The sequence below is a fragment of the Triturus cristatus genome, chromosome 1_1 (genome assembly GCF_964204655.1).
Source record: "Triturus cristatus chromosome 1_1, aTriCri1.1, whole genome shotgun sequence".
Classification (NCBI taxonomy): Eukaryota; Metazoa; Chordata; class Amphibia; order Caudata; family Salamandridae; genus Triturus; species Triturus cristatus.
Genome location: NC_140579.1, coordinates 591,016,399 through 591,030,691, shown reverse-complemented (window position 1 = coordinate 591,030,691; position 14,293 = coordinate 591,016,399). Strand labels below are relative to the sequence as shown.

General features: G+C 43.2%; 1 protein-coding gene across 4 annotated transcripts in view; it reads left to right on the top strand.

Annotated features, from left to right (window-relative positions):
* Positions 1-2,718: 2,718 nt before the first annotated feature.
* BLTP3A (bridge-like lipid transfer protein family member 3A) overlaps positions 2,719-14,293 on the top strand; it is a 1,033,704-nt gene continuing 1,022,129 nt past the window's right edge. For all 4 annotated transcript variants that reach the window (XM_085645841.1, XM_085645832.1, XM_085645827.1 and 1 more), the window contains exon 1: positions 2,719-2,875. In XM_085645841.1, the coding sequence (XP_085501967.1) occupies positions 2,832-2,875 (44 nt within the window). In that variant the 5' untranslated portion in view covers positions 2,719-2,831. The remainder of the gene's footprint in view (positions 2,876-14,293) is intronic.

The following is a 14,293-nucleotide window of genomic DNA, read 5'->3' as shown; positions in this document are numbered from 1 at the left end:
TGCAGAGGCGTTCTGGATTCTCTGCAGTCTGTTGATGAGCTTGGACGAGGCTCAGGCGTAGAGGGCGTTTCCGTAGTCGAGTCTGCTGCTGACTAGAGCCTGGGTGACTGATTTCCTTGTGTTTGTCGGGATCCATCTGGAGATCTTGCGGAGCATGCGGAGGGTGTTGAAGCAGGTGGAGGAGACTGCGTTGACTTGTTTGGTCATGGAGAGTTTCGAGTCGAGGATGACTCCCAGGTTGCGTGCGTGGTCGGTGGGGGCCGGGGGGGACCCCAGTGACTTGGGCCACCAAGAGTCGTCCCATGCGGAGGGGTTGGACCCGAGGATGAGGATCTCCGTCTTGTCTGTGTTCAGTTTGAGGCGGCTATCCTCCATCCAGTCTGCGACGGCCTTCATTCCCTGGTGGAGGTCGGATTTGGCGGTGAGGGGGTCCTTGGTGAGGGAGAGGATCAGCTGAGTGTCGTCGGCGTAGGAGATTATGTTGAGGTCGTGCTAGTGGGGCCATGTAGACGTTGAACAGCGTCGGGCTGAGGGAAGATCCTTGAGGGACGCCGCAGATGATCTCGGAGACATCGGATCGGAACGGGGGGAGGCGGACTCTCTGAGTTCTGCCGGAGAGGAAGGAGGTGGTCCAGTCCAGGGCCTTGTCTCGGATCCATGCGTCGTGGAGGCGCGTGCGTAGTGTGCGGTGGCAGACGGTGTCGAAGGCGGCGGAGAGGTCCAGGAGGATGAGGGCCGCCGTAATCAGCCCCATGGTGCAATCGCATACTCACATTTCCCTATGGGAGCTTGTGTTATGGTCGTAAACCAGACGTAACTCAAGCTCCCATTGGGAAATGGGAGATTGTGTTAATCTCTCTATCCCGTGGCAGGCACCTCAAGGTGCCGCAAACAGAAGGGGGGCCCTGAAACATGCTTTCCGACAGGCTTTCTATGCCAAAAAGCCCGACATGGAAAGCCTGTCAGAAACCGTGCATCGTATTCCAAACGGCGTAAAACGATGTCCATATGGATTAAGGGCTGGCTTTAGACTGCCCGATGGGCTCCTTTGAATGACCGGCCAGTTTCAATTCTGACCAGCTGTATTGTAATCAGCCAGTCGGAAATGAAACCACGAAGTCTGTTGGAAAGTCTCCGACCTGAGTTCGGAGGCTTTCCGACCGACATCGTAATCGGCCCCTGAGTCTTAGTCATAACTATAAAATCAAGGTTGCCTTCTATGTAATATTTAATTTGGAGCCTGCCTGAAGCTTACAAATAAATGATTCTGTGAGCTTACTTAAAGTATATATCCCAGGGATATACACTGTAGGCACAGTAAAAACAAACATGCACTCCCAAGCAGCTATGCAGTGACATTTTAATAAAGAACTATGCGTTTTGGCCGCAACTCGGCCCTGATCACACATCGGACGGCATTAAAGTACGTGCATATAAACAGTAAAATCATGATTCCAAATGATGCCTGTCAATACAAAAGCCATATTTAGGAAAGGCAGTCCATCTTGGAGTAACACAGGTTACTCAATTCCATATAATAGATCCAATAAATAATCATCCCATTGAATATTCATACTATATCCAGCCAATAAATGGCTTTTACTCATGTTCATCATTGCTATACATTTGACAAAATTGCTGTTGTGATGTAAGATCGGAACGCAGGAGGGATCAACCCGCTCCCCAGGTTGGACTACAATTACCTCCAATTTATCCCCTAATGCTCAATTAAAAATATGTGCTGTGTACACGTAATTAGAACCAAAGTGTAGAACCGTAAGCATATCTTATTATGAAGTTGTTTGATAATATATATTAATTTTTTTTTTTATTCCTAGTTAGGTTTTTCATGAATAAGAAACTTCAATAAACAAGGTAACACAGGTAGCCAGTCATATCTTGCTTTGCTGTTGCTCAGTGCAACCACGAACATTATCTATTTCGCACACAGTAGACAGTGTTGTAGTCAGGCGCGCAACACCCATTGGACTCACAGGGCTTCAGCCCCCCCCGTCGTGTGTGGCAGCCCGGGATGAGACACCTTCCCGGGCAAAAAAGCAGCCGCACCGAGCACTTCACAGGTCTTTAAAAGACCATCTGCATGTTAATGAGGCCTCGCTGTTGTTTCACCCCTTTTAAGAGCCCCTGCAGCTCCACTCTGCCTATTGCTTAAAGTTCAGCCCCCCCCGAAATTTTTGCTCAGCCCCCCCCGAAATTTGGCTCTAGTTGCGCCTCTGGTTGTAGTCTCTTGTCCATGCGCCTGAATGGCCCACGTGTGTTTGTGGGGACTGGGGATGTTGTGTGCGTGAGTGTTGGGGAGGCTTGTCGTGTAAATAGTCTTACAAAAGGTTCACCCGTAACCTGATAAACAGTGGCGTGACACTTTGAGCCAGAGATGTCACCCACTGGCGGTTCAGTGAGCATCGTCTAATTCCGTTGCACTGGCAGAACTGGCCCCTAACAAAGATGGATGCTCAGTAGCAAATATAAAGGGTAAGGCGTGGTTATAAAATAAGTAGCATTCACATAGATGTATTTGCTTGGAAGAAATACTCTTGTATCGCACTATGCACCCTGCGTCCACCTGCTCAGGCCAGGGTCTGAGAGAGATAACAGTACGTTGCTTCACATTTCTGACGTCGTGTCGATATTCGTCTTGCTGATTGTCTGGTACCACGGGGCATGCCGGGATACTGGAGGTCTTTCCTGTGGTTGGCTTCATTCCCTGTATCTCCGGGTGTGTGGTTCGTGGTGGCGAAGGAACAGTCAGAGTTGCTGTATGCAGCTCTTTTAGAGGGGCCCGGAGCCTCGATCCTCCTCGTTGGCTCGCCATGGCAGGGATCATCAAAAAGCAGATCCTGAAGCACCTGTCCAGGTAAGGAGACGCGTGAAGTGGGTGAATACTATAACTCCGTGCAGCAGCCTTGCAAGAATCTTATGGGACCTCCACCCTCTCAAAAACGAAAAACTACTCGCAGTTAAATTTTCAATTAAATGCAGTTTTATCTGCAGGAATTGCTCTCCCACAAGTCCCTGTGCAGACTAACTGGCCTTCTACGACTCTATACAGATGCTGTTATTTCCTAATTCCATGTTTAAGTGGCGCTTTCAAAACCGCGTCCAGGAATGACGATCTTCCACTACAAAGAGGACCAGGACTACAACTCCCAGAATACATTAGGATATTAAATAAAGCAACAGGATTGGAGCACTTCTTTAAATACCTGAAGTCTTCTGGTAACACAACCGACAGTAACCTCACAAGAGTCTGCTGTGGCTTCCACCCAGAGCCCACATTTGCTAAAATAGCGCCCTGGGCGTGGGCAGAGATACATTTGGCACTCTTGCTGATGGCAGCGAATTAAACGAGGCAGCAGAGGTTCCCTTTTGTATTCACCGGCTGAGCGACTGACCCTTAACACAAACATCCCACGGCTCACCTAAATCACAGTAGCTTAGCTGCCTCAGCAGATGATGGTTTTGTTGATGTGTGCCAGTAGGGGTGAGCGGGTGAAGGGAGAGCAAAGAAGGGTGCTAAAGCGGTGTTAAAAACATTGCTTGCCATATGATAATGAAGGACTAAAACCACTTGCAACATGCAAATCAGACAGAAACGAACAGGCAAAGATAAGGCTGCAACAAGATGAGAAGGTTGCTGCTATTGGCATAAACTTAATGCACATAGCTCCATGTGCCACTCAGAAAATTGGCGCCCTGGTCCCATTCCGCCCATGCTAAAGGCCGGCCCTGCTTCCACACTTCTATATTCCACAGTAACATCACATCTTCCTATCGACACTCTTCTCCCTGCTGCTACTGTTACTTCAAAACTCCTCACGTAGACTGGACAGCTTTTCATAACTTCATGCCCAAGCTACTTTCTTACGACCCTCTCAAGCGTCAGGTGGTCTCGTTGCGTCCTGCAGGTACTGCTGTCTAACATCATCATGCAGTGATTACACTCTCACAGGCTCATGCAGTGACCGTACTCTATCAACTCGGTGCAGGCTTCCCACTTGCAACACTGTGTAGACTTCTCACCTGCTGCTCTCTGGAAGCTTCACACCCACAAGTTTCAGACTCAACATTTGCAACTCCCTGGAAGGAGTGCCTAAAATGGTTAGATACTGCAATGGAAGTGCTTCAATTTTTATATTTTTAAAAAGGCAGGCTTCCAAAAATCATAAAAATGTTACTAGAACTGCAGGCCTGGTGACTTGAACAATCTGCTTGACCTAACTTTAATGCCTTTGACCTATAAACTGGTCCAAATTGCGGATCCTAGGCAAATATATTTATTTTATCGAGTCACCTTTTTCTTCATTATTAAATATGAGAGCACCTTCAAATAAGTGAGGTCAGCATATCTGCTGTATAAAAACTCCTATGTTTGATTTAATAGAGTAAACATTTGCATCGTGTATAAATAAAATGTAGCCCACATAAAAGGTACACATGACCCCTCACTTGCCTCTTGGTTCATCAATTGCATTGTCATAAGAGCAGGACAGAAATGTTTCTAAGTTTAAAATTTAAAAACTCTCACTTTTAATAAATATATTACTAAAGCATGATGTGGTAGTGCACTGTTCTTTAAAGACTGCATATTTCCATTGAAATGGCTACACACTTTCTCACTGGAATGCAATTTTACTGATAAAACTATTTAGTGTACAAACAAACTATAAATACTATGGGGAAATTGGGTTTCAGCAAATATTTATCATTAGCACATCGCCAAGTAAAGTTTTCTGTTTTGTTTTGATCCTATTAAAATATTTGTTTCCATCTAACATTAGAATGACAAAAAATTCAAAAGTGCTTTCAAAACGACTGAAATGTATTTTGAAATTTTGGTACAGTGCATTTACTAGGTATTTAAATGCTTTTTTAGAAACAAAACTGACATCCTATAGACTTTCATTTCCTTTCAAGATCTTCATTGCTCACAGCATGATTGTCAGACAGTTAACTTTACTTTTCTTTCTGTGACTGCAAAGTTAGAGGATTTTGTAAACACGATCTCCAGGATAAAATAAGGAACGATTTGTAAGACATAAGCTGACATCTGACCATTCTTTGATCGCACAGCAAATTTACCAAGATTTAAAGGCATCTTTATTATTCTTTCACTTTCTTAACCCCTTCAGCGCGGCGCGGATTTCCGCGCCACGCTGAAGGTTCCGTGCGCGGGCGGGGCCATGACGGAACGGTTCCGTCATGCGCACAGCGCAACCGACGTGCATGACGGAACCGTTCCGTCATGCGCGTCGAAGGGGTTAATTATAAGAACCCCTGTTCTTTGTCAACTGGAGTCTCTCGCTAGACTGGGTCAGTAGTCCATAAAAATAGATTGCCCTAATAAATCTGACTCGCCATAGCCAGTGGGCAAGTAGATTTTACGAGGCCTGAAAGTAGAATACCAGGGACCGTATTATTCAATTTTTTTATTATGTTTTGGCACTCCGAAGAGGTCCACATAAAACAAGATACACAAATATAAATACACATTCTCAAAGTAAAAATTACAACTACAACATTTTCCATTGAACAAGATAATCAGCGACACATACCTCCATATTTCATCAATAAATAGCTAAAAAACCTTTAAAAAAGGTAAAAATATTGAAGCAAAACATTTCATTTGGAGGAGTATATAAGGCCTGCAAAAAAGAATTCACATTAAGGATACCCAATTGCAAGCATATTGATCTTAACCACTTCGAACGAAGTGGACGCAATGCAGGACATATAAACAGTACATGAGAACGATCCTGAGCAGACGTATTACAAAAGTTACATGTGGGAGAGGACCCATGCCATTTTGCCAAAAGAGTATTTAGGGGCAGCAAGTCCTGCCTTAGGAGGAACCAAAATCTCCGAACACCATGTGGTAGATTCCAGGTGACATAGGGTTGGACAAGCTTTATTGAGTATGTGTTAGCAAGGAGATCACCTCCCCTCTTTACTAACATGGACTTCTTGTCCAACGTGAAGCAAAGAGCCCAAGAAGCCTGTTTCAAAAGAGATTTTAGCTGGGAAGAAGAAATAGTAAAAAGGGTACTCTCTTCCAATTCAAGAAGTGCCACAGCCCTTCTAAAGTTCTTAACAATTTGGGAGTACTCTCTTAAGCTACCCAACAATTCCCCCTTGAGAAGGGATCTCGAAGTCCCCGTTTCTCCTCTAGCCAGGCTGGCAACCCATCGTACTAGAGCGGACAGGCCCTGCGCCCAACTACTACGGAGACCGAATTCAAGTCTACAGGCAGCCACAGAACAGGCGGGGTGGAGAGAAGTTATAGACCTTAATAATTTTCCTTCTACCAACTGTAGAAAACCCCAGTGCTTTAAATCAACCAGTTCCATTCCGTACAGGAGGGTTGATGGAATTTTTGCCCTATAGACCTCCAGTAAACAAGCAAAGTGTCTTCTCCCTGTGGCGGAATAAAGGGCGCTCAGACTTTTGCCTTGAGACAGGGCTTTACGGGAATTATTATCGATATGAGGCTTCTCACTCAGGTTGGCAGAAATTATTTTTCCTGAGAAGGTATATGTCTTACCCACCTCCAATTTCTGACCACCAACTGACCAACCAAAATTCTCTGATTTAGATCTTTTCTTCCCTGTAATGCACATAATTTTGCTTTTTGTGGCATTTATCCTCATGTAGTGGGTCTCTGCAAAAAGATGTAAAGCCTGCAGACGATTAGCTAATCCCTTAGGTGTTAAATCTAGGATAAGGATGTCGTCTGCATATAGGAGGCAGGAAATAGAAGATCCCCCCCACTACCGGGGCTATGCCAACACAAGATGAAAGCGAAGCTGGAAGGTCAGCAATGTACAGGGAGAAAAGTAATGGGGCCAGTAGACAACCCTGTTTTAATCCATCAATGGAGGGAATAACCCGCGATAAACCCCTTTCTCCACCTTGTAACACTCTGCACCAAGTGTCCGTGTGTAAAGACCGCATCAGATCTAATAGAAGAGGGGGCATGCCCAAGTCAGATAGCTTTCTCCACAGCAAGGGACGATCAACTTTGTCGAATGCTGTGGAGAAATCAATAAAAGCCGCATACACTCCTCCTCCCCGAACTCTTATATATTTGTCCGAAATAACCTGAAGGGCTGTAAGGTTATCCAATGTACCATGCCCCTTACGGAAGCCGGTTTGTTCAAGGGGTAATATCTGATTCGCATCAACCCAATCAGTAATTAGCGATAGGAGACATTTGGAAAAGACTTTTCCAATGGCATCAAGAAGGGCTATCTGGCGATAATTCATTGGCTTATCCCTATCGCCCTTCTTGAATAATGGAACCAATATGCTCCCCTTCCAAGAAGAGGGCACAGTTTTACTAATGAAGCAAGATCTAAATAATGGAAAAAGAATCTTGCTCCATAAACTGTTCTTTACAGACTGCATATTTCCATTGAAATGGCTACACACTTTCTCACTGGAATGCAATTTTACTGATAAAACTATTTAGTGTACAAACAAAAACTATAAATACTATGGGGAAATTGGGTTTCAGCAAATATTTATCATTAGCACATCGCCAAGTAAAGTTTTCTGTTTTGTTTTGATCCTATTAAAATATTTGTTTCCATCTAACATTAGAATGAAAAAAAATTCAAAAGTGCTTTCAAAACGACTGAAATGTATTTTGAAATTTTGGTACAGTGCATTTACTAGGTATTTAAATGCTTTTTTAGAAACAAAACTGACATCCTATAGACTTTCATTTCCTTTCAAGATCTTCATTGCTCACAGCATGATTGTCAGACAGTTAACTTTACTTTTCTTTCTGTGACTGCAAAGTTAAAGGATTTTGTAAACATGATCTCCAGGATAAAATAAGGAACGATTTGTAGGACATAAGCTGACATCTGACCATCGCACAGCAAATTTACCAAGATTTAAAGGCATCTTTATTATTCTTTCACTTTCTTAATTATAAGAACCCCTGTTCTTTGTCAACTGGAGTCTCTCGCTAGACTGGGTCAGTAGTCCGTAAAAATAGATTGCCCTGATAAATCTGACTCGCCATAGCCAGTGGGCAAGTAGATTTTACGAGGCCTGAAAGTAGAATACCAGGGACCGTATTATGGAAATTGCTCCTGGGGCACAACGGTCATGTGCGCGCTCTTTGTGAATAACAATGTTATTTTATTTGCAGTGGAGTTAATATATTTGCATAGTACTATTGCCAATGGTATAAAAAGCAAAAGTTAGAAACATTGTCATTTTCAACGCCAGACCTCTAACTTTAACAAACGTGAGACCTATTGCATTGGAAATGCAATCTGTCTCGCATTTGTTAGAGTTGGAGTCATTGGCAGTATAAATGCCGATGTTTTTAACATGTTGCAGGGTTCAGTACTGTATGTGGCCAAGAGAGGTCCCCTGGGATCTTTTTTGGCCACATGTAGTACTGCACCCTGCAAAGTTGGAGTTATTGGCATTATAAATGGCAATCTTTTTTACCTAGCCATGTTGCAGGGTGGAGTACCATATGTGGCCAAAAAAGGTCCCATGGGATCTCCTTTGACCACATATCGTACTGCACCCTGCAAAGTTGGAGTTATTGGCTTTATAAATGCCAATCTTTTTTTACCTAGCTATGTTGCAGGGTACAGTACCATATGTGGCCAAAAGAGGTTCCATGGGACCTCTTTTGGTCACAGATGGTTCTGCATCCTGCAGAAGATATGGTAAATCCACCCTACCCATAATGCATTGCATGGAAGACAGTACCACAAGTACATTCAAATCGCTATGCCCGTGTTAGTAGCTTTGAAATGTGAAACAAGAATTATTAGATTAATTTCGGATTAGGTTGTACTCTTTGTGGAGCTGATGAATGGAAATTTATAGAAGGTCTCATATAACTGTGAGATGTGCTAGTGAGTAAAATAATCACTACCATCCTGACTTAACCAAACTTGTGTCCTGTCTGAAGCCCACTTTAAGAAAATAGTGCTCTGAGACTGTAATTAAAACCTAGGGAGTAACAACACATGGACATAGCATGTCTCAAAGAGACATCGCAAGCGCTGCCTAGGCGACACCTAAAAAGTAATCTTTTTTTTTTCTAAATGCAGCCCTGTTTCCTTTAAGGAAGATTGGCTATATTTAAAAGTATGCTTACTTTATTGAAAGGTAATCACATACATGGTGGTCTGCTGGCCCTTCAAAGCACCATTCCTTTGGTGGCCTCCTATCGCAGTGATTTGCATTTTGCTACCTACCTCATAAACATTATTGAGATATGTTGGATTGCAACCCATTCCTATTCTGAATTTTCCAAATCAACCTATTTATAGATAGGTCGGTTCAGAATATTTTTTACTGGTCGCAAAAGTAGTGATTGTGACCAGTATTTTGCTGGCAGTAAATAGTACTTCTAACTCTAACTGCTGAATCCTCCAAATGTCTCCTCTCTTACCAGTGCCGTTCAGTGTTTGCTAATTCTCTGTTCCACCTTGTAAAGCACTATAAGCTTGACTCCTAATCTTATACCAGTGACGCATCTTTTGATACATAGATGGTTTCCAGGATCGGTATAACTTGGAAAACTGCTTGAGAAACGGACCCACAGTGGCACTATTTATTGTCCCAGTTTGTTTAATTGTTAATTGCTGCTGATGGGATGAAAGTTTGTAAATTTGGAGTTGGTGCTTGCCTAAAAGCAGACATTGACTGTGACAGGCTTCCTTCACTCCACCAAGATATATTGATGGATCTCTGACACAGTCTAGTGACTTCATGAAAGAAGAGATATGCTGAAGAATATCCCATCCGAAATAGACCTAAAAAATATATGGGCAGAACACCGGTCCTGTTGATGTTTGATGTTGCGGAATGGAGATCATGATACTGCATTTGTAAAGTATGAGTGGTTAGACTAGCTAATATTTTGTCTGAAAGTGAATTTAAACATCCTCTGTAAATATGAGAAGTATTGTTGTCAACTGAGGTAACTGATGTTACTTTGTAATCACTAATGAAGATGTGATGTATGCCACCCCTCCAGATTAAATATGCTAGATTTCATGACCGTTTACATTTGAAAATGTAGCTTCTTAATAAATAAGTATAGATCGAATGATCACAGAGAAGAGATAAAGTCTAAAGGCACTTAATTAAATGGGGAAAAGAAACTCAGCTCTCGAAGGAGTGTCTTATGTACCATGCAAATAATGAAAGGTAAGAGACATTGTTTTGACCTTGATTACAATGGTGAGAAGTGTCCAGCAGAGAGTTCATCCAATACTAATATCAGTAGCAAGCAATGGCCGCAGCTTTTTAAAGTCTTAATACAGAATATTTATTTATTTGCAATTTTATGTAGTATGGCGGACCGCACAGTTGACGTTGAAGCACTGTAGACCTTGCACAAACAGTATCCAACAAAGAAATGTGCATGTGTAAATCAAACAATTCCTTTCTTAAGAGAAGAGTATTTATCATTCTAATTGCCACTTGAAAAAATAATCTTTATCACTTACATGATTCTTGTTCTGGATGACCATTATGCATGCCTTCTCTAGAGCCTTACATATTGCCTGTTTACTATTTATGTTTGTGATTATAATGTAGCAGTACTTGGCTTGAGTTCATTAAAGCACTTTACACGCGAACTAGGTGTTTTATATCAGCGCCTGACGGTACACATTTTTTGTTTTTATTTTTAGGCACAGGGAGGTTAAGTGCTGCTTCACACACAGTATGTTGAGCCAGGGCCGGGATTCGAACCTGCTTCACCTGTTCCAAAGTTGGAAGCTCTACCTTTGAGAGAGGTGTGGCTCACTGGTTAGAGGCGGCAGACCCGTAAGCAGAGAATCGGCCAGGGACCAGGGTTCAATTCCCGACACGGCAGGGTCGTGAACCAGGGTCAAAACGGACTCGATAATTCTCGCCTCGGTACCTACTCTAACCAGGAACACACTCGGCAACTCTGGGCATTAAGCTTGCCTCATCTCTACAACGGCCCCCCACAGACGCCGGGGATGCCTGGTTTCACCTTGGAGATACCCAGAAAGGGACCATCTCACAGGGATAGCCAGGACGGGTTCCCCAGCGCTCTATAGCGCCGGGACACTTCCGAGTAGCTGTGCGCTGAATAAATTAAAATAACATAACATAACATACCCATTAGGCCAAATCTCCTCTCGGCTCTTCAGTGGGAGAGATCTTTTATTCTTCACCTGAAAGAAGTGTATGAAGACTTTGTTATGAATACAGTGATAATGCCATTCCAGGTTCTTGGCTTTGCCCAATGAATGGTACGATTTTTGTGATCACTAGAGTGAAGGCTTCTTTGTGCATTTAATGTATGTATTCAGCTAGAACCTTTCATTTTAATGCTAAGTATGCTGGAAAATTATGACAGAATGATTTGAGCATGATGCACGCATTTCTTAGTATTCATTTCTGTTGGGAGCTAGTTCAGTGGTTGTAGCACAGAAGAGATTTTTTTTCCGTTTTGGTTTATGAACATAGTCCTGCTACTTAATTCAGGACTACTTTTAGGGGTGTTGACTAGATCTTGGGAAGCATGAGTAGTGTAATTCCACAGTCAAATGTAGATAGAACTAGATGTTGGACTACGGTCTTGATCAAAAACCAGGTACTTTAGGTTGTATAAGGAACATAATTGCCATTGATAGTTTTTAGCTATCTTTATGTCCCTGAAGAGTTATCTGAATGACTAGTACAAAGTTCAATCATTTTGCTTGGTTTAAAGTTATGGATTTCTTTCTGATTGGATTTGACCCCTTAGCAAAGTTTGAGTGAGATGCTATTGGTGCTAGATGTAAAGAGCAAGAACTAGGACTAGCCTTGTTTGTTTTTAGGACATATTTGGCTTGTCACCTCCGTGAACTCTTGATTCCATTTTACAGTTTCTGTGTCTTATTCTGAACTTATTTATAGATACTGCGTAGTGTCTTTAGCGTAATGATGCTTTGTTAGAACTAGGTCTCTCAATGTTCGCTGAGTGATTGCACGTATAGATAGAATAGAATTGGAGCCCGGCTGGAGCTCTGTGAGTCCCAACGAGGAGCAGGTGAGGAGTAATAACCGTATCTCTGTAACTAAACGTCTCATTTATAGGACAGTAGCCCTCCGTAGTTTTTTCATAATCAGGTGGTCAAAGAAGTGATGAGTGTCTTCAACTCGCATTCCTTGCTCCTCTATAATTAGTCTAGTCTAATGACCTAATGAAAATATTTTTCTCAGCTATAGACAGGCCTCTATTTTCTCCTGCCATTTTTTAGTAGATAGTCAACATTAGTTTTCAAAGGGGCTTCTTAGGCTTCGCCTGCACAGCGCTTGAGCAAAAAAGATTGAAAGGAACTTAAAGCCCAGCCCTACCTACTATTTGTTGGTCTGCTTGTCACTCTGTTTTTCTAGTTTTTTTTATTGGGTGTAGCGTCTTATTTCCTGGTGGTTTCTGGGTTCTTTTCGTGTGTTTTTCTTTTTGGTGGCCCATTTCCTGCCCATCTTTTCAATTGGCTCCGGTTACTGTCATTGTGAAAGCGTTGCTTTTCATTTGTGAATAGGCTTAGTTGTCCCTCGTTGGTACTATCTGGTCTGCGTTTGTAACCTGCCATAACGACTGGACTTTTTACGTGTGTTGTTACAAGATCTGCTTTATGTAGTTGGTAAGCACTATTTTCTTTAATCATCTTCCCCTATTCCACCCACAACATCGCCGCACGCTTTTATATTATTATTTTAATGTCTTTATTTAAATTACAGTGTGGTCCGCTTTCACTATAGCGGTCACGCTTATTTAATTATTATACCTGGCAGACTGCTCATCGCCTGACCTTAAAATGGCCACAGTTTGAAGACAACACATTTGCCTCTCCCTGCCTGACCTCATAAGGGTGAAAATCCTATAGACCACCATACTCTCCTCTCCCTCACTAGTTATTCCCCGATAGATGCCAGCCAATCATCTTCATCCCTGCCAGATATTCTCGAGAGCTATAGTGCGCTCTCCCCCGATACTGACACTTTTCAACTCCTGTTTTCCGCACGGTGAACAGTCCACTCCACTGGACGACTGTCCCTATTGATCCTCGAGTAGCCTACCTGAGCCAACATGGCAAATCCTGGCCTATCCGCTACGGGGGAAAATTCTTACACTCTGGTCTACCCCCCCAACCTCTCCGAAACCGCCGCAAAATACTTCAAGCACTCCACCCTGAAAAGACACCCTGAGTCATTGATCTCTGACCTTCGCTATAGCGTGGACAACGGCATAGTCATTAATGACCTAATTTTCTACTCCAGAAGGACCTCTGCCTGGTGCAAAACCTTTGCCCTCCTCCTCAATGTATGCGCAACAAAGAACATCCCATACGGCACTAAGCTAACAATAACACCATACCCTACACTGCGAGCTGACCTCACCATCACTCTTTACAAAAATGGCATTATCCTGATCCAAGCCTCAGGCAAAAACTTGAATATATTTGCAGACCTTTTCACCCTCCTTAGAAACCACGTGCATGACTCAGGCAGGGTAACCATTTCCCGCCCGACGAGTCCTCATCTAGCCTACCCAGCGTAGCTAGCCATTCACAAACCCCCTAAGGTCTTCCAACACAGACCCCCCTATCCACTCCAACACGGCACCCGGCCTTGCCTCCAGAATCACCCCTAGACCTCTGGTCCCCTTCCTACTATTCCCCCATGTAGACTATGCCACTGGTACGCCCCCTATGACCTATGATACAAGTCGTTCTTGCCCTCCCAGCCCTCAACCTAACCCGCAAAGGAGCCCCAGCTTTGATCCAATGACCTACAACACAGGCAGTACTAGTCCTCTGTGGTAAATAATTTAATTACCGGAACTTAATTTGATGCGGAAAATCTATAATAATAGCTCAGTAAAATAAGAGGCAGAATCCGTGGTATTAGAGGTTCGGAACGGGCTTTATTCCAAAATCAATTCGAATTGATGGACTCCATATTCCATCACCACGAAGGTTCAGGAAGTGAAGGACCAACTTTATTGACAAGTAATCATTTTTATACAATAGGCATTACAGTGAAACAGATGCAGGAGGCGTAACAGTTGATAACAAAGATAAGAACATACATGCGTAACTAAAATGGGTGTAACTGGGCGTAACTTAAAGAACGTCATCAGGTATGATGTCACAATAGGGTGGTTCCATGAAAGAATTTCGCAATGTCAGCAGAAATACTTGGCAGAGATGCGCGCGCAGCAGCATGACGTGTGATTGACGTGCGACTAGGGGGTGAAGGGGACTTGACA